Source organism: Staurois parvus, unplaced genomic scaffold (genome assembly GCF_062004578.1).
Source record: "Staurois parvus isolate SC_StPar_1 unplaced genomic scaffold, SC_StPar_1.0 ptg003376l, whole genome shotgun sequence".
In the NCBI taxonomy this organism is placed as follows: Eukaryota; Metazoa; Chordata; class Amphibia; order Anura; family Ranidae; genus Staurois; species Staurois parvus.
In genome coordinates this window covers 1-19847 of record NW_028321172.1, presented here as the reverse complement: position 1 = coordinate 19847, position 19847 = coordinate 1, and the positions used below count along the sequence as shown (strand labels likewise).

Genomic DNA, 19847 nt, shown 5'->3' with positions numbered 1-19847 from the left:
AATTTTGCAATTCCGGAAGGGAGTGCGCACCCAGGTCCAGCATCACTGACGGGGGAGAGGTTCGTATGTAAACAACACAGATCTCTCCCCTGTCAGCTCCTGCACACTGCTTTGTATGGCTCTGCAAAGAATGTCACCTTGAACCTCAGTACCCTTCCTGACCAGGTCATTTTTTTCAGTACAGCGCTGCTTTACTTTAACTGACAATTGCGCGGTCATGCAACGCTTTAAACAAATAAAATTTTGTCTTTTTTTTTTTTTCACAAACGGAGCTTTCTTTTGGTGGTATTTCATCACCTTTGGTTTTTACTTTTTGTGTTATAAGCATAAAAGACCAACAATTTTGGGGGAAAAAATAAGATTTTTCTGCTCTAAAGCATCCAATAAAAAATTTTTAAAAATCTAATTTTTTTATAAATTGAGGCCAAAATGTATTCTGCTACATATTGGTTAAAAAAATCCCAGTAGGTATATAAATTGATTTGTTTGCGCAAAAGTTATAGTGCCGACAAACTATGGGACATATAGTGGAATTTATTTTAATACTAGTAGTGACGGCGGTCAGCGACTTATCGCGGGACTGCGATATTGCGGCAGACATTTTTACACTGACACTTTGTGGGAATGCTACAGTGATCAATGGTACAATTATGCACTGACACTGTACTATTACTGGCTGGGAAGGGGTTAGTCATCTAGGGTGATCAAAGGGTTAACTGTGTGCCTAGGTACTATATGTAATTTGTGTACGCTAGGTTGTGCTCTTACTAGGGGAAATGAAGGATCGTGTTCCAAGCTTTGCAGGGACGCACAATCCTTCACTCCTCCACCTGGCAGAACAGAGCTCTGTGCCTAGCTACTGTATGTAATTTGTGTACACTAGGTGGTGCTCTTACTTGGGGAAGTGAAGGATCGTGTTCCCAGCTTTGCAGGGACTCGCAATCCCTCACCCCTCCAAGAGGAAGAACAAAGCTCTGTGCCTAGCTATTGTATGTAATTTGTGTACATTAAGTGGTGCTCTTACTAGAGGAAGTGAAGGATCGTGTTCCCAGCTTTGCAGGGGCACACAATCCTTCCCCCCCCTCCACGTGGCAGAACAGAGCTCTGTGCCTAGCTACTGTATGTAATTTGTGTACACTAGGTGGTGCTCTTACTAGAGGAAGTGAAGGATCATGTTTACAGCTTTTCAGGGACACACAATCCATCACTCCAACTGGCAGAACAGAGCTCTGCTTTGTTTTACTTCCTCCTGCCTTATAATCTGCTGGTGCCGGCGGACATCCGTTTACCGGCACTCGCAGATCAGTTTCTGCTGTGAGTGTTGACAGCAGATGCGATTTCATTGGCAGACGCACGCCTTCCTACGACGGAAGTGCAAAATCACGTGTGTGTATATATATGATTTTGCACAGGATGACCATCCTATAGCAATAAAACTGCTGTAGGATGGACCTTAAGAGGTTATTTCCTATGCGGGTCAAATGTTTTTCATTGATTTAGAAAGGAAAATACTGCATCTGGCCACTAGATGGTGCTAAGCATCCTAGGAATATCTGATAATGCAATAATTGGGTCTAATTTAGTTTTTTCACTGGACACATGCCTGATGTAGGGGTTTCCCATCACCATTTGGGGTGCAAAGGAAGTGAGGGGATGCTTCTCCTATAGGGACATGGCAAACTTTGGTATCAGTGGGAGGAATAGTGCCCCATTATTGGTATCAGTGGGAGGAATAGTGCCCCATCATTGGTGTCAGTGGGAGGAATAGTGCCCCATCATTGGTGTCAGTGGGAGGAATAGTGCCCCATCATTGGTGTCAGTGGGAGGAATAGTGCCCCATCATTGGTGTCAGTGGGAGGAATAGTGCCCCATCATTGGTGTCAGTGGGAGGAATAGTGCCCCATCATTGGTGTCAGTGGGAGGAATAGTGCCCCATCACTGGTGTCAGTGGGAGGAATAGTGCCCCATCATTGGTGTCAGTGGGAGGAATAGTGCCCCATCATTGGTGTCAGAGGGAGGAATAGTGCCCCATCATTGGTGTCAGTGGGAGGAATAGTGCCCCATCATTGGTGTCAGTGGGAGGAATAGTGCCCCATCATTGGTGTCAGTGGGAGGAATAGTGCCCCATCATTGGTGTCAGTGGGAGGAATAGTGCCCCATCATTGGTGTCAGTGGGAGGAATAGTGCCCCATCATTGGTGTCAGTGGGAGGAATAGTGCCCCATCATTGGTGTCAGTGGGAGGAATAGTGCCCCATCATTGGTGTCAGTGGGAGGAATAGTGCCCCATCATTGGTGTCAGTGGGAGGAATAGTGCCCCATCATTGGTGTCAGTGGGAGGAATAGTGCCCCATCATTGGTGTCAGTGGGAGGAATAGTGCCCCATCATTGGTATTAGTGGGAGGAATAGTGCCCCATCATTGGTGTCAGTGGGAGGAATAGTGCCCCATCATTGGTGTCAGAGGGAGGAATAGTGCCCCATCATTGGTGTCAGTGGGAGGAATAGTGCCCCATCATTGGTGTCAGTGGGAGGAATAGTGCCCCATCATTGGTGTCAGTGGGAGGAATAGTGCCCCATCATTGGTGTCAGTGGGAGGAATAGTGCCCCATCAATGGTGTCAGTGGGAGGAATAGTGCCCCATCAATGGTGTCAGTGGGAGGAATCGTGCCCCATCATTGGTGTCAGTGGGAGGAATAGTGCCCCATCATTGGTGTCAGTGGGAGGAATAGTGCCCCATCATTGGTGTCAGTGGGAGGAATAGTGCCCCATCAATGGTGTCAGTGGGAGGAATCGTGCCCCATCATTGGTGTCAGTGGGAGGAATAGTGCCCCGTCATTGGTGTCAGTGGGAGGAATAGTGCCCCATCATTGGTATCAGTGGGAGGAATAGTGCCCCATCATTGGTGTCAGTGGGAGGAATAGTGCCCCATCATTGGTATCAGTGGGAGGAATAGTGCCCCATCATCGGTGTCAGTGGGAGGAATAGTGCCCCATCATTGGTGTCAGTGGGAGGAATAGTGCCCCATCATTGGTATCAGTGGGAGGAATAGTGCCCCATCATCGGTGTCAGTGGGAGGAATAGTGCCCCATCATTGGTGTCAGTGGAGGAATAGTGCCCCATCATTGGTGTCAGTGGGAGGAATAGTGCCCCATCGTTGGTATCAGTGGGAGGAATAGGGCCCCATCATTGGTATCAGTGGGAGGAATAGTGCCCTATCATTGGTGTCAGTGGGAGGAATAGTGCCCCATCATTGGTGTCAGTGGGAGGAATAGTGCCCCATCATTGGTGTCAGTGGGAGGAATAGTGCCCCATCATTGGTGTCAGTGGGAGGAATAGTGCCCCATCGTTGGTATCAGTGGGAGGAATAGGGCCCCATCATTGGTATCAGTGGGAGGAATAGCGCCCTATCATTGGTGTCAGTGGGAGGAATAGCGCCCTATCATTGGTGTCAGTGGGAGGAATAGCGCCCCATCATTGGTGTCAGTGGGAGGAATAGCGCCCCATCATTGGTGTCAGTGGGAGGAATAGCGCCCCATCATTGGTGTCAGTGGGAGGAATAGTGCCCCATCGTTGGTATCAGTGGGAGGAATAGGGCCCCATCATTGGTATCAGTGGGAGGAATAGCGCCCTATCATTGGTGTCAGTGGGAGGAATAGCGCCCTATCATTGGTGTCAGTGGGAGGAATAGCGCCCCATCATTGGTGTCAGTGGGAGGAATAGCGCCCCATCATTGGTGTCAGTGGGAGGAATAGCGCCCCATCATTGGTGTCTGTGGGAGGAATAGCGCCCCATCATTGGTATCAGTGGGAGGAATAGTGCCCCGTCATTGGTGTCAGTGGGAGGAATAGTGCCCCATCATTGGTATCAGTGGGAGGAATAGTGCCCCATCATTGGTGTCAGTGGGAGGAATAGTGCCCCATCATTGGTATCAGTGGGAGGAATAGTGCCCCATCATCGGTGTCAGTGGGAGGAATAGTGCCCCATCATTGGTGTCAGTGGGAGGAATAGTGCCCCATCATTGGTATCAGTGGGAGGAATAGTGCCCCATCATCGGTGTCAGTGGGAGGAATAGTGCCCCATCATTGGTGTCAGTGGAGGAATAGTGCCCCATCATTGGTGTCAGTGGGAGGAATAGTGCCCCATCGTTGGTATCAGTGGGAGGAATAGGGCCCCATCATTGGTATCAGTGGGAGGAATAGTGCCCTATCATTGGTGTCAGTGGGAGGAATAGTGCCCCATCATTGGTGTCAGTGGGAGGAATAGTGCCCCATCGTTGGTGTCAGTGGGAGGAATAGTGCCCCATCGTTGGTATCAGTGGGAGGAATAGGGCCCCATCGTTGGTATCAGTGGGAGGAATAGCGCCCTATCATTGGTGTCAGTGGGAGGAATAGCGCCCTATCATTGGTGTCAGTGGGAGGAATAGCGCCCCATCATTGGTGTCAGTGGGAGGAATAGCGCCCCATCATTGGTGTCAGTGGGAGGAATAGCGCCCCATCATTGGTGTCAGTGGGAGGAATAGTGCCCCATCGTTGGTATCAGTGGGAGGAATAGGGCCCCATCATTGGTATCAGTGGGAGGAATAGCGCCCTATCATTGGTGTCAGTGGGAGGAATAGCGCCCTATCATTGGTGTCAGTGGGAGGAATAGCGCCCCATCATTGGTGTCAGTGGGAGGAATAGCGCCCCATCATTGGTGTCAGTGGGAGGAATAGCGCCCCATCATTGGTGTCTGTGGGAGGAATAGCGCCCCATCATTGGTATCAGTGGGAGGAATAGTGCCCCATCATTGGTGTCAGTGGGAGGAATAGTGCCCCATCATTGGTGTCAGTGGGAGGAATAGTGCCCCATCATTGGTATCAGTGGGAGGAATAGCGCCCTATCATTGGTGTCAGTGGGAGGAATAGCGCCCTATCATTGGTGTCAGTGGGAGGAATAGCGCCCCATCATTGGTGTCAGTGGGAGGAATAGCGCCCCATCATTGGTGTCAGTGGGAGGAATAGCGCCCCATCATTGGTGTCTGTGGGAGGAATAGCGCCCCATCATTGGTATCAGTGGGAGGAATAGTGCCCCATCATTGGTGTCAGTGGGAGGAATAGTGCCCCATCATTGGTGTCAGTGGGAGGAATAGTGCCCCATCATTGGTGTCAGTGGGAGGAATAGTGCCCCATCATTGGTGTCAGTGGGAGGAATAGTGCCCCATCATTGGTATCAGTGGGAGGAATAGTGCCCCATCATTGGTGTCTGTGGGAGGAATAGTGCCCCATCATTGGTGTCAGTGGGAGGAATAGCGCCCCATCATTGGTATCAGTGGGAGGAATAGCGCCCCATCATTGGTGTCTGTGGGAGGAATAGTGCCCCATCATTGGTGTCAGTGGGAGGAATAGCGCCCCATCATTGGTGTCTGTGGGAGGAATAGTGCCCCATCATTGGTGTCAGTGGGAGGAATAGTGCCCCATCATTGGTATCAGTGGGAGGAATAGCGCCCCATCATTGGTGTCAGTGGGAGGAATAGTGCCCCATCATTGGTGTCAGTGGAAGGAATAGTGCCCCATCATTGGTGTCAGTGGGAGGAATAGTGCCCCATCATTGGTGTCTGTGGGAGGAATAGTGCCCCATCATTGGTATCAGTGGGAGGAATAGTGCTCCATCATTGGTATCAGTGGGAGGAATAGCGCCCCATCATTGGTGTCAGTGGGAGGAATAGCGCCCTATCATTGGTGTCAGTGGGAGGAATAGCGCCCTATCATTGGTGTCAGTGGGAGGAATAGCGCCCCATCATTGGTGTCAGTGGGAGGAATAGCGCCCCATCATTGGTGTCAGTGGGAGGAATAGCGCCCCATCATTGGTGTCAGTGGGAGGAATAGCGCCCCATCATTGGTGTCAGTGGGAGGAATAGCGCCCCATCGTTGGTGTCTGTGGGAGGAATAGTGCCCCATCGTTGGTATCAGTGGGAGGAATAGTGTCCCATCATTGGTGTCAGTGGGAGGAATAGCGCCCCATCATTGGTGTCAGTGGGAGGAATAGTGCCCCATCATTGGTGTCAGTGGGAGGAATAGCGCCCCATCATTGGTATCAGTGGGAGGAATAGTACCCCATCATTGGTGTCAGTGGGAGGAATAGCGCCCCATCATTGGTATCAGTGGGAGGAATAGCGCCCCATCATTGGTATCAGTGGGAGGAATAGCGCCCCATCATTGGTGTCAGTGGGAGGAATAGTGCCCCATCATTGGTATCAGTGGGAGGAATAGTGCCCCATCATTAGTATCAGTGGGAGGAATAGTGCCCCATCATTGGTATCAGTGGGAGGAATAGTACCCCATCATTGGTGTCAGTGGGAGGAATAGCGCCCCATCATTGGTATCAGTGGGAGGAATAGTGCCCCATCATTGGTGTCAGTGGGAGGAATAGCGCCCCATCATTGGTGTCAGTGGGAGGAATGGTGCCCCATCATTGGTATCAGTGGGAGGAATAGCGCCCCATCATTGGTATCAGTGGGAGGAATGGTGCCCCATCATTGGTGTCAGTGGGAGGAATAGTGCCCCATCATTGGTGTCAGTGGGAGGAATGGTGCCCCATCATTGGTATCAGTGGGAGGAATAGTGCCCCATCATTGGTATCAGTGGGAGGAATAGTGCCCCATCATTGGTATCAGTGGGAGGAATAGCGCCCCTAGGGTTGGATGAAGACAAGTACAGGGCCTCGGTTCGGAGGTCACAGTTCTCACTCTTCCCACCTCTCTCCAGAACTCGTGTGAATTTCTTCTTTGTAATTTGTATAACGCAATTTCCACTTTCCGCCATTTCTCTGCGGTTCAGGGGCAGTAATGACAGGTTTGGCTCCATCTATTGTCTTGTTCTCCGTCATATAATCGACTTGTCTCCTCCAACAAGTTCCAGCAGCGGGAATGCGGTCCAGGTGTTCAGGATTGGAGGACCGGAAGCAGATGGGGGGGGGACGTTGGGCTGGAAATGTGATTTCTGTGATTTCAATCATTTCTCATTTGATGAAGGTGATGATTTGTACGAAGGAAGTGTCGGTGGGAGCGAGGAAGAACGCGTACACGCTGCTGGCGGATATAGGACACGCCTTCCTGCGCTTTATCCAGGACCCCAGAGGTGATCTGCGGGGGGGGGGGGGGGCTCCAGCTGTGTCGGCTTTTGTTGTACTTCTTTCTTCTTAATACGATTTCCCAATTTAATACCCCCCCCCCTGCTGGGACGATCTCTCCATTGTAGATGAAGCGGGGGGGGTAATGATCGTTCCGCTGCCGCACGGAACCACAACAATGCCTGATGGGGGCAGGGAGAGGAATATGGAGATATTTGTTTTTTGTTGGTTGTTTCTTTTCTTTACGTTTTTGGGGCTCATTCACATCGACACGATATTCACATACAGACCGCACACAGAACATGAAGTATTCAGACCCCCGGCGCTTTTTTTTTTTTTTTTCAATGATATGTCGCAGCACGACACTGCAGTGCGTTTTACTGAAACGTTTGCGGTAATGTCGTGCGACATCAAAAATTGGAACTACCGCTATCTTATCTCGGGGTGCCGAGAATATATGTTGGGGGGGTTCATGGAAACTTCAGGCCTGAAATAATTTTTTTTAAATGTGTGCAAAAACATAAAGTATCGAAAAACAGCGCTGGCAGCAAAAGACTTAAGCAGGCCATACATGGGTTGAATTCTGAACGATTTTTTGTCAGAAAATCAAATCATTTGCTCGGTAATCCGATGGGTGCCATCAGTGATTTCGAAAATCGGCCAACCAAGTAAAGTTCACCCCATGGCGTGCCCCTTCACACCTCAGATCTGCCCCATGGCGTGCCCCTTCACACCTCAGGTCGGCCCCATGGCGTGCCCCTTCACACCTCAGGTCGGCCCCATGGCGTGCCCCTTCACACCTCAGGTCGGCCCCATGGCGTCCATGGGCATCCTGGCCCTCCACCTCCCAAACCCGCTCAACACCCTCCCACTTCCACGTCCTACTGCAACCCCCGCAACTTAGTATCTGTCCCCCTGCTCCCTAAAATCTCCCCCCCGTTTTCATGTGCACTCCTGAACGCCCGTTCGGTGTGCAACAAGCTTACCGCCATCCACGACCTCTTTGTTTCCCGCTCCCTCAACCTCCTGGCGATCACGGAAACCTGGATCCAGCCCACTGACTCTACCTCCCCTGCTGCACTCTCCTACGGAGGTCTCACCTGGACCCACTCACCCAGGCCCAACGGTCGTAAAGGTGGTGGGGTTGGTCTGCTCCTGTCACCGCAGAGCACCTTCCGAGTCCTCCCAAACCCCCCCTCCCTATCCTTCTCCTCCTTCGAGGCCCACTGCGTCCGACTATTCTCCCCAACCCCCCTGAAGATTGCTGTGATATACCGGCCTCCTGGATTCATACCCCGCTTCCTGGATGACTTCTCCTCCTGGCTACCCTTCTTCCTCTCCTCTGAGCTACCCACCATCATCCTTGGGGATTTTAACATCCCTGTCAACCTTGACAACCCGACCACATCCCGTCTCCTCCACTTAACCTCCTCCTTTGCACTTGCACAGTGCATACAATCCACCACCCACTCCGACGGGAATATCCTTGATCTTGTCTTCTCCAACCGCTGCGCTCCCCACAACCTCACTAACACCCCCTTCCCTCTCTCTGACCACAACCTGATCACCTTCTCTATCTCCTCGTCCTCCAACGCCTACCCCTCCAAATGTCACACTACTACCAGCCGTAACCTCCGCAACCTTAACCCTGCCCCCCTCCACTCTGCAGCTGATCAACTCCACGACCGCATCCTCCCCCTGTCCTGCCCCGACTTGGCTTTGACCGCCTACAACAATGCGCTCTCAACAGCCCTCGACTCACTAGCGCCTTTAACCACACGCAACACCAGACCCCGACCGCTCCAGCCCTGGCAGACTGATCACACCAAAACCCTCAAACGACAAAGTCGTGCCCTAGAGCGACTATGGCACAAAACCAAATCCAAACAAGCCTTCACCCGCTACAAATCTGCCTTCCACACCTACACCTCCTCCCTCCATGCTGCCAAACAGGCCTACTTCTTGACCCTCATCCGTCCCCTACACTCCACCGAACCTGCCTTACTCAAACTCTCCAACGACCTTCTAACCGCCAAAGCTAATGGACACTATTCAGTGCTCCTACTCCTTGACCTCTCTGCGGCCTTCGACACAGTCGACCACCCCCTCCTCCTCAAAAAACTACACTCCCTCGGCCTCAGAGATTCTGCTCTCTCCTGGATCTCATCCTACCTGTCACAACGCTCTTTCAGCGTTACCTATAATGCTACCACCTCCCCCTCACTCCCCCTCTCTGTTGGGGTCCCTCAAGGCTCTGTCCTCGGGCCCCTTCTCTTCTCCATCTACACCTCCTCCCTTGGCCAACTCATACACTCTCACGGCTTCAACTACCACCTCTATGTCGACGACACACAAATCTATCTCTCAACCCCCCACCTCACCCCCTTGGTCTCAGCCCGAATCACACACCTACTGAGCGACATATCAGACTGGATGTCGCTCCACTTCCTTAAATTGAACCTCTCCAAAACCGAGTTTCTTGTCTTCCCCCCAGCCCGGACACCACCCCCCATTGATTTCTCCGTCACATCCAACAACGCTACCATCAAACCCGCCCTGCAGGCCAGAGTACTGGGTGTCATTCTGGACTCCAACCTATCCTTCCAGCCCCAAGTCCAATCTTTCACAAACTCGTGCAGACTCCACCTCCGCAACATCGCCAAAATCCGCACGTTCCTAACCCCAGAAACCACTAAACAGCTCATCCACTCCCTCATCATATCACGACTCGACTACTGCAACTCCCTCCTCACTGGCCTGCCTCGCCGCTGGCTATCCCCTCTTCAGTCCATCCTGAACACGGCTGCCAGACTCATTCACCTTTCCAACCGCTCCGTCTCCGCCACCCCCCTCTGCCAATCCCTCCACTGGCTTCCGACTGCGCAACGGATCAAATTCAAAATCCTAACGCTGACGTACAAAGCTGTCCACCATACTGCCCCGAACTACATCACTGACCTAATATCCAAGTACCGCCCAGCACGCACACTCCGCTCCTCACAAGACCTCCTTCTCTCTAGTTCCCTGGTCTCCTCCTCCCATGCCCGCCTCCAGGACTTCTCCAGGGTGTCACCCATCCTCTGGAACTCCCTGCCCCAACCCATCAGATTATCACCTACTCTCCTCTCCTTTAGGCGCACCCTGAAAACCCATCTCTTCAGGGAAGCCTACCCCACCCCCTGCTAACTTGCCTCCCTCCTCCACTCTTCCTACCACTCCATCCCCCACAGCTATCTCCTCCTGTACCACCACCCCCTCCCTCCTAGATTGTGAGCTCGAAAGAGCAGGGCCCTCGATCCCCTCATGTTTTGCATTGTATTGGTATTGTTCTGTCACATGTTCTGTCTCCCTTTGTAATGTACAGCGCTGAGCCAACTATTGGCACTTTATAAATACTGTATAATAATAATAATAATAATGGCGTGCCCCTTCACACCTCAGGTCGGCCCCATGGCGTGCCCCTTCACACCTCAGGTCGGCCCCATGGCGTGCCCCTTCACACCTCAGGTCGGCCCCATGGCGTGCCCCTTCACACCTCAGGTCGGCCCCATGGCGTGCCCCTTCACACCTCAGGTCGGCCCCATGGCGTGCCCCTTCACACCTCAGGTCGGCCCCTTCACACCTCAGGTCGGCCCCTTCACACCTCAGGTCGGCCCCTTCACACCTCAGGTCGGCCCCATGGCGTGCCCCTTCACACCTCAGGTCGGCCCCATGGCGCGCCCCTTCACACCTCAGGTCGGCCCCATGGCGCGCCCCTTCACACCTCAGGTCGGCCCCATGGCGCGCCCCTTCACACCTCAGGTCGGCCCCATGGCGCGCCCCTTCACACCTCAGGTCGGCCCCATGGCGCGCCCCTTCACACCTCAGGTCGGCCCCATGGCGCGCCCCTTCACACCTCAGGTCGGCCCCATGGCGCGCCCCTTCACACCTCAGGTCGGCCCCATGGCGCGCCCCTTCACACCTCAGGTCGGCCCCATGGCGCGCCCCTTCACACCTCAGGTCGGCCCCATGGCGCGCCCCTTCACACCTCAGATCTGCCTCATTGCGCGCCCCTTCACACCTCAGATCTGCCTCATTGCGCGCCCCTTCACACCTCAGATCTGCCCCATTGCGTGCCCCTTCACACCTCAGATCTGCCCCATTGCGCGCCCCTTCACACCTCAGATCGGCCCCATTGCGCGCCCCTTCACACCTCAGATCGGCCCCATTGCGTGCCCCTTCACACCTCAGGTCGGCCCCATTGCGTGCCCCTTCACACCTCAGGTCGGCCCCATTGCGTGCCCCTTCACACCTCAGGTCGGCCCCATTGCGTGCCCCTTCACACCTCAGGTCGGCCCCGTGATGTGCCCCTTCGCACCTCAGGTCAGCCACATGGCGTGCCCCTTCGCACCTTTGGTCGGCCCCATGGCGTGCCCCTTCGCACCTCAGGTCTGCCCCGTGGCGTGCCCCTTCGCACCTCAGACCGGCCCCGTGGCGTGCCCCTTCGCACCTCAGACCGGCCCCGTGGCGTGCCCCTTCGCACCTCAGACCGGCCCCGTGGCGTGCCCCTTTGCACCTCAGACCGGCCCCGTGGCGTGCCCCTTTGCACCTCAGACCGGCCCCGTGGCGTGCCCCTTTGCACCTCAGACCGGCCCCGTGGCGTGCCCCTTTGCACCTCAGACCGGCCCCGTGGCGTGCCCCTTTGCACCTCAGACCGGCCCCGTGGCGTGCCCCTTTGCACCTCAGACCGGCCCCGTGGCGTGCCCCTTTGCACCTCAGACCGGCCCCGTGGCGTGCCCCTTTGCACCTCAGACCGGCCCCATTGCATGCCCCTTCGCGCCTCAGGTCGACCCCATGGCGTGCCCCTTTGCGCCTCAAGTTGGCCTCCGTGTATGGCCCCCTCACACCTAACGGCCTCCATGTATGGCCCCCTCACGCCTAACGTTGGCCTCCGTGTATGGCCCCCTCACGCCTAACGTTGGCCTCCGTGTATGGCCCCCTCACGCCTAACGTTGGCCTCCGTGTATGGCCCCCTCACGCCTAACGTTGGCCTCCGTGTATGGCCCCCTCACGCCTAACGTTGGCCTCCGTGTATGGCCCCCTCACGCCTAACGTTGGCCTCCGTGTATGGCCCCCTCACGCCTAACGTTGGCCTCCGTGTATGGCCCCCTCACGCCTAACGTTGGCCTCCGTGTATGGCCCCCTCACGCCTAACGTTGGCCTCCGTGTATGGCCCCCTCACGCCTAACGTTGGCCTCCGTGTATGGCCCCCTCACGCCTAACGTTGGCCTCCGTGTATGGCCCCCTCACGCCTAACGTTGGCCTCCGTGTATGGCCCCCTTACGCCTAACGTTGGCCTCCGTGTATGGCCCCCTCACGCCTAACGTTGGCCTCCGTGTATGGCCCCCTCAAGCCTAACGTTGGCCTCCGTGTATGGCCCCCTCACGCCTAACGTTGGCCTCCGTGTATGGCCCCCTCACACCTAACGTTGGCCTCCGTGTATGGCCCCCTCACGCCTAACGGCCTCCGTGTATGGCCCCCTCACGCCTAACGGCCTCCATGTATGGCCCCCTCACGCCTAACGGCCTCCATGTATGGCCCCCTCACGCCTAACGGCCTCCATGTATGGCCCCCTCACGCCTAACGGCCTCCATGTATGGCCCCCTCACGCCTAACGGCCTCCATGTATGGCCCCCTCACGCCTAACGGCCTCCATGTATGGCCCCCTCACGCCTAACGGCCTCCATGTATGGCCCCCTCACGCCTAACGGCCTCCATGTATGGCCCCCTCACGCCTAACGGCCTCCATGTATGGCCCCCTCACGCCTAACGGCCTCCATGTATGGCCCCCTCACGCCTAACGGCCTCCATGTATGGCCCCCTCACGCCTAACGGCCTCCATGTATGGCCCCCTCACGCCTAACGGCCTCCATGTATGGCCCCCTCACGCCTAACGGCCTCCATGTATGGCCCCCTCACGCCTAACGGCCTCCATGTATGGCCCCCTCACGCCTAACGGCCTCCATGTATGGCCCCCTCACGCCTAACGGCCTCCATGTATGGCCCCCTCACGCCTAACGGCCTCCATGTATGGCCCCCTCACGCCTAACGGCCTCCATGTATGGCCCCCTCACGCCTAACGGCCTCCATGTATGGCCCCCTCACGCCTAACGGCCTCCATGTATGGCCCCCTCACGCCTAACGGCCTCCATGTATGGCCCCCTCACGCCTAACGTTGGCCTCCGTGTATGGCCCCCTCACACCTAACGTTGGCCTCTGTGTATGGCCCCCTCACGAATAACGTTGGCCTCTGTGTATGGCCCCCTCACGAATAACGTTGGCCTCTGTGTATGGCCCCCTCACGAATAACGTTGGCCTCCGTGTATGGCCCCCTCACGCCTAACGTTGGCCTCCGTGTATGGCCCCCTCACGCCTAACGTTGGCCTCCGTGTATGGCCCCCTCACGCCTAACGTTGGCCTCCGTGTATGGCCCCCTCACGCCTAAAGTTGGCCCCATTGCATGCATTATCAGATCTTGAGTCATCCCCATTGCATGCCCTCTCCCATCTCACACCAGCTCCGATGTATGCCTCCTCCCACCTCACACCAGCTCCGATGTATGCCTCCTCCCACCTCACACCAGCTCCGATGTATGCCCTCTCCCACCTCACACCAGCTCCGATGTATGCCCCCTCCCACCTCACACCAGCTCCGATGTATGCCCCCTCACACCAGCTCCGATGTATGCCCCCTCCCACCTCACACCAGCTCCGATGTATGCCCCCTCCCACCTCACACCAGCTCCGATGTATGCCCCCTCCCACCTCACACCAGCTCCGATGTATGCCCCCTCAGACCACATGATTTAGTAACTTTCCTGATATAAAGCCCGGTGTGTCGGTCCCTTTGATGATCACAATGTAATACAATGGATGTCGATGTGTTACAAGTAACTGTTCCAGGATTTTGGTGTTCTGTTCTTTTCATTGTAACACAGCGACCCATAATCCTCTCTGACGGACTTTTCTTGCAGAGGCCATGGAGCGCTACCTGAGTGTTGTCTACGCCGGGCTCACCGGTTCTGTGACCATGATCAGCTGTTCAGTCCTCACCCTGACCCGACTGCTGTTTGAATTTAAAGGTAGGGGTACCCGTCCTGTATCATGCAGGGTGTGTGTTGTATGTTGTGTGTGTGTGTGTGTGTGTTGTATGTTGAGTGTGTGTGTGTTGTATGTTGTGTGTCTGTGTATATATGTGTGTGGTATACTTGTATACGTCTATTCCTCGTACTCGGGAAGATAAAATATGAACGGTGAACGTCTGATCGGCAGAGAAGCTGGACCGCATGCTGGGCTTCCAGTAAGACTTTATCCTATGGGAACGCATGAAAGCGATGATGTCCCCTTGAGGCAAGACCGCTTTTATGTGATCCCATGATGTGAGTAAAGTTGGAAACTTTTTTGTGTTTGTTTTTTTTTTTTTGTTGTTTTTTGGGGGTTTTTAGGTTTGTTTTTTTGTTTTGGTTTTTGGATTTTATTTTTGTTTTTTGTTTGTTTTTTTTGTTTTGTTTTGTACACAGAGCAGAAATCTGGCTGTTTCTTCTCCCTGCAAAGCAGAGAGGAAAAAAAAAAAAACAGCCAATGGCCAATCATAGTACAGAGCTTTGTGTTTACAAGCACAGGGCTCTGTATACGGAGCAGCAGTCTGGCCATTTTTTTTTTTACACTCTGCTTTGCAGGGAGAAGAAACAGCCAGATTGCTGCTCTGTGTACAGAACCCAGTGTTTGTAAACACAAAGCTCTGTACTGTGATTGGCCATTGGCTGTTTTTTTTTTACTCTGTGCACAGAGCAGCAATCTGGCTGTTTCTTCTCCCTGCAAAGCAGATATTAAAAAAAACAGCCAATGGCCAATCACGGTACAGTACTAATACTGCTGAAATCTGCAATGTTGGACCATGTGCCGCTACCGGGACAATGACGCCGCTGGTAGTAGAGCTGAATGGTTGGATACCTCTACAGCCCTGAAACCGGCCAATCACAGTAGAGAGCTTTGTGTTTACAAGCACAGGGCTCTGTACACGGAGCAGCAGTCTGGCCATTTTTTTTTTTACACTCTGCTTTGCAGGGAGAAGAAACAGCCAGATTGCTGCTCTGTGTACAGAACCCAGTGTTTGTAAACGCAAAGCTCTGTACTGTGATTGGCCGGTCCCAGGGCTGTAGAGGTATCCAACCATTCAGCTCCACTACCAGCGACGTCATTGTCCTGGTAGCGGCACATGGTCCAACATTGCAGATTTCAGCAGTATTAGTCCTGTAAAGAAGGGGTGAAGCTGCAGCAAGCTCAAAGAGAGGGCAGTGCATGAACCAACGAGAACACCTACTGGCCCTCTTTACTGTATCAGCATTGGGGCCGTCCTGAGAGGAAGAGCAGCATCGAATATTAGGGAGCGTAGCTTGCAGAGATCGTCTGCAGACAATGAATAGAATCTCATCCGCTGGTAATCTTGGGACCTTTCCTTCTCTTTAAATGCAAAATGTCATGTCTGTGCCTCTGTGAAATCTCCGTTTTTTTACCCCCCCCCAACAGACCACATGGGATTGGAGGTGATCGAACAGCTCCTGGAGAACGTGTGCCTGCTGCTGAGTTCTAGAACGCGGGAGATCGTGAAGGCCGCCCTGGGATTTATTAAAGTCGTCATATTTATCATGGATCTGAAAGTTCTCTCTAAACACCTACAGAAAATGGTAAGTGTCACCCGCAAAATGTCAGCGCCGTCCTGATCACTCACAGATGTCACCCTGCGACCGTGGCGGGGATACCCGCGTTCACATTCTCCTGCTTGTCACATTCACCCCTCCAGAGGATTCCCCCCCTTCCTGACCAGCCCATTTTTTGCATTACAATTGCACGGTCATGCAACGCTGCGCCCAAATTAAATTTACGTCCTTTTTTTTTCCCACAAATAGGGCTTTTGTTCGGTGGTATTTGATCTCCTGTGCGGTTTTGTTTTTTTTTTAGTTTTTTTGCGCTGTAAACAAACAGAGACTGATAATTTTTTAAAATCGTATATACCGTATTTGCTGGCGTATAAGACGACTTTTTACCCCTTGAAAATCTTCTCAAAAGTCGGGGGTCGTCTTATACGCCGGTATACGGCATGCTGACACTTCCCAACGGAAGGGACACTAAGTACAGGGGTGGGCAGGGGCTGTTTCTTACCTGGATCTGGTCCCACGACGATCCGGTCCAGGAAGCGCGGCTGCTCCTTCAGTTCAGCCACTGGATGTTCGCGAGGCTGCTCGGCTCCGCCTCCTCACCGGTGATTGGCCGCCAGAACTGTAGCTCAGGAAAGGCACACAGGTGGCCAATCACCGGTGAGGGGGCGGAGCCGAGCGGCCCCACGAAAATCGAGTGCAGGAGCAGCAGGTAAGTGTTCAGTGTAGAGGTGCTGCTGCGACCACATATGCTGGCTGCAGCAGCACCATACTGGAACAGGGGTCAGCAAGTGTAATTGGTGTCAGTGGGAGGAATAGTGCCCCATCATTGGTGTCACTGATACCAATGATGGAGCACTATTCCTCCCACTGACACCAATGATGGGGCACTATTCCTCCCACTGACACCAATGATGGGGCACTATTCCTTCCACTGACACCAATGATGGGGCACTATTCCTCCCACTGATACCAATGATGGGGCACTATTCCTCCCACTGACACCAATGATGGGGCACTATTCCTTCCACTGACACCAATGATGGGGCACTATTCCTCCCACTGATACCAATGATGGGGCACTATTCCTGCCACTAATACCAATGATGGGGCACTATTCCTCCCACTGACACCAATGATGGGGCACTATTCCTCCCACTGATACCAATGATGGGGCACTATTCCTGCCACTAATACCAATGATGGGGGCACTATTCCTCCCACTGACACCAATGATGTGGCACTATTCCTCCCACTGACACCAATGATGGGGCACTATTCCTCCCACTGACACCAATGATGGGGCACTATTCCTGCCACTGACACCAATGATGGGGCACTATTCCTCCCACTGACACCAATGATGGGGCACTATTCCTCCCACTGACACCAATGATGGGGCACTATTTCTGCCACTAATACCAATGATGGGGCACTATTCCTGCCACTAATACCAATGATGGGGTACTATTCCTCCCACTGACACCAATGATGGGGCACTATTCCTCCCACTGACACCAATGATGGGGCACTATTCCTCCCACTGACACCAATGATGGGGCACTATTCCTCCCACTGACACCAATGATGGGGCACTATTCCTCCCACTGACACCAATGATGGGGCACTATTCCTCCCACTAATACCAATGATGGGACACTATTCCTCCCACTGACACCAATGATGGGACACTATTCCTCCCACTGGTGTGCATTGGAAGAGGGGTAGTCTTATACGGTAAGTATAGCCCAAACACTACATTTTAGCAGGAAAAGCAGGGGGTCGTCTTATACGCCGGCAAATACGGTATATTTTTGACTTTTTGCTATAAACAGTAAAACAATTAAAAAAATTTAAAATTCCACCGACCACCGGCGCGAGGGGGCAAAATTCCACCGGCGCGAGGGGGCAAAATTCCACCGGCGCGAGGGGGCAAAGGTCCGCCGACCGGCGGCACGAGGGGGCAAAGGTCCGCCGACCGGCGGCACGAGGGGGCAAAGGTCTGCCGACCGGCAGCACTGATGGGCGGCACTGATGGGCGTTGATGGGCGGCACTGATGGGCGTTGATGGGCGGCACTGATGGGCGTTGATGGGCGGCACTGATGGGCGGCACTGATGGGCGTTGATGGGGCGGCACTGATGGGCGTTGATGGGCGGCACTGATGAGGAGTCACTGATGGGCACTGATGAGGCGGCACTGATGGGCACTGTTAGGCAGCACTGATGGGCACTGTTAGGCAGCACTGATGGGCACTGTTAGGCAGCACTGATGGGCGTTGATAGGCGACACTGATGGGCACTGTTAGGCAGCACTGATGGACATTGATAATTGGCACTTATGGTCACTGATCGAACTGATGGGCAATGATTGCCAGCATTCATGGGCACTTATGGGCACTGTTGGCCGCACTGATGGGGCTACACTGATCACCAAGACACTGAAGATCAGTGTAGATGTTCCCCCTGCACAATGCCGCTAACCGGCTCTCCTCACGCTCTGTCAGTGTGAGGAGAGGACTGCCGATAACCGGCATTTACCCTGCGATCAGCTGAGATTGGCCCATTCCTTAGTCTTGTGACCAGATCATAGATCACGTGCAGTGCGCGCCATGGGGGGTGTGGTTCTGGGAGGCCATCCATGGACGCCCTCCCAGAACTAGCAGACCACACTGTAGCCATCTTTTGGCTATAACGCGGTCGGCGTCTGGTTAAAGGTTTTCTTGATGCAGATCCCAATAATCACTGGAAAAAAAAAAACTATATACGAAGAGTATTTTCATATTCCAGATATTCTGCGGCTTGCACCGCTCGCGTTTCGTCCTCGGGGATTTAGGCGCTCAGAGCGGTTCCAGAAATGGTTGATGTCACCATGACCTTGTCCTTCGAGCGTTTTCCCTGCCGGGCTGGAAGAATTATTTTATTTTTTTCCCTTTAAATGTCGTCAGTTGTCACATGGCTTCTAGATCCCTTTGTAAAGGACAGAAGGGATCAGGGCTGGAATCTCCTCCTTGGGGAAGGTCTTAGGTGGATTAGGGGACTTTTTTTTTTTTTTTTCAATCTCTCCCATTCTTCCACAAGCCCAGGTTGTATGTTGCAGTTAATGTGTTTTTCTGGCTCATTTTGTGGTGCGTTTTTGCATTTTTGGAACACTTTTTCAATGCATTTTGTTTTTTTTTTGTGGGGGGGGGGGGCGGGGTGCCAATTGGAAAGTATTGAGTTTGATGCCTCTTTGCTGCGGCTTGGATGGGACTGAGGATGGATGCAACTTTGATGCACCTCTTGCAGACCATCGCGGAGGGAGGGTGGGGTCACCTCTTGCAGACCACTGAGGAGGGAGGGGGGGGGGTCACCTCTTGCAGACCATCAGAAATGATGGGGGGGGGGGGAGGTCACCTCTTGCAGACCATTGGGGAGGGAAGGGGGTCACCTCTTGCAGACCATTGGGGAGGGAAGGGGGTCACCTCTTGCAGACCATTGGGGAGGGAAGGGGGTCACCTCTTGCAGACCATTGGGGAGGGAAGGGGGTCACCTCTTGCAGACCATCGGGGAGGGAAGGGGGTCACCTCTTGCAGACCATTGGGAATGGGGGGGGGGGGTCACCTCTTGCAGACTATCGAGTAGGGAGGGGGGTCACCTCTTGCAGACCACAGAGGAGGGGGGGGGGTCACCTCTTGCAAACCATCAAGGGGGGAAGGGGGGGTCACCTCTTACAGACCACAGAGGAGGGGGGGGGGTCACCTCTTGCAGACCACAGAGGAGGGGGGGTCACCTCTTGCAAACCACCGAGGAGGAAGGGGGGTCACCTCTTGCAAACCACCGAGGAGGGAGGGGGGTCACCTCTTGCAGACCATCGAGGAGGCGGGGGGAGGGGCGTGGGGTCACCTCTTGCAGACTATCCGTGAGTATTTTTCCTTTTTCTCTTCAATATCTGGTGCCGGCCACCTTGAATTTTGGATGCCAGCTGCTGGTTCAGACAACTTTAGGTGAGGAATACACAGATCTGTAGATTTTGGTTGGCCGATCTTTAACGGACGAATATTCTCATA

At 53.8% G+C, this 19847-nt stretch overlaps 1 protein-coding gene across 1 annotated transcript; it reads left to right on the top strand.

Annotated features, from left to right (window-relative positions):
* Positions 1–6986: 6986 nt before the first annotated feature.
* LOC149428239 (RRP12-like protein) lies at positions 6987–15830 on the top strand (the record flags this gene model as incomplete). Its single annotated transcript, XM_089667567.1, has 3 exons — positions 6987–7113; positions 14118–14225; positions 15673–15830. Coding segments are annotated over exons 1-3 (378 nt in total), but the record flags the coding sequence as incomplete, so codon positions are not given.
* Between the last annotated feature and the right edge of the window lie 4017 nt (positions 15831–19847).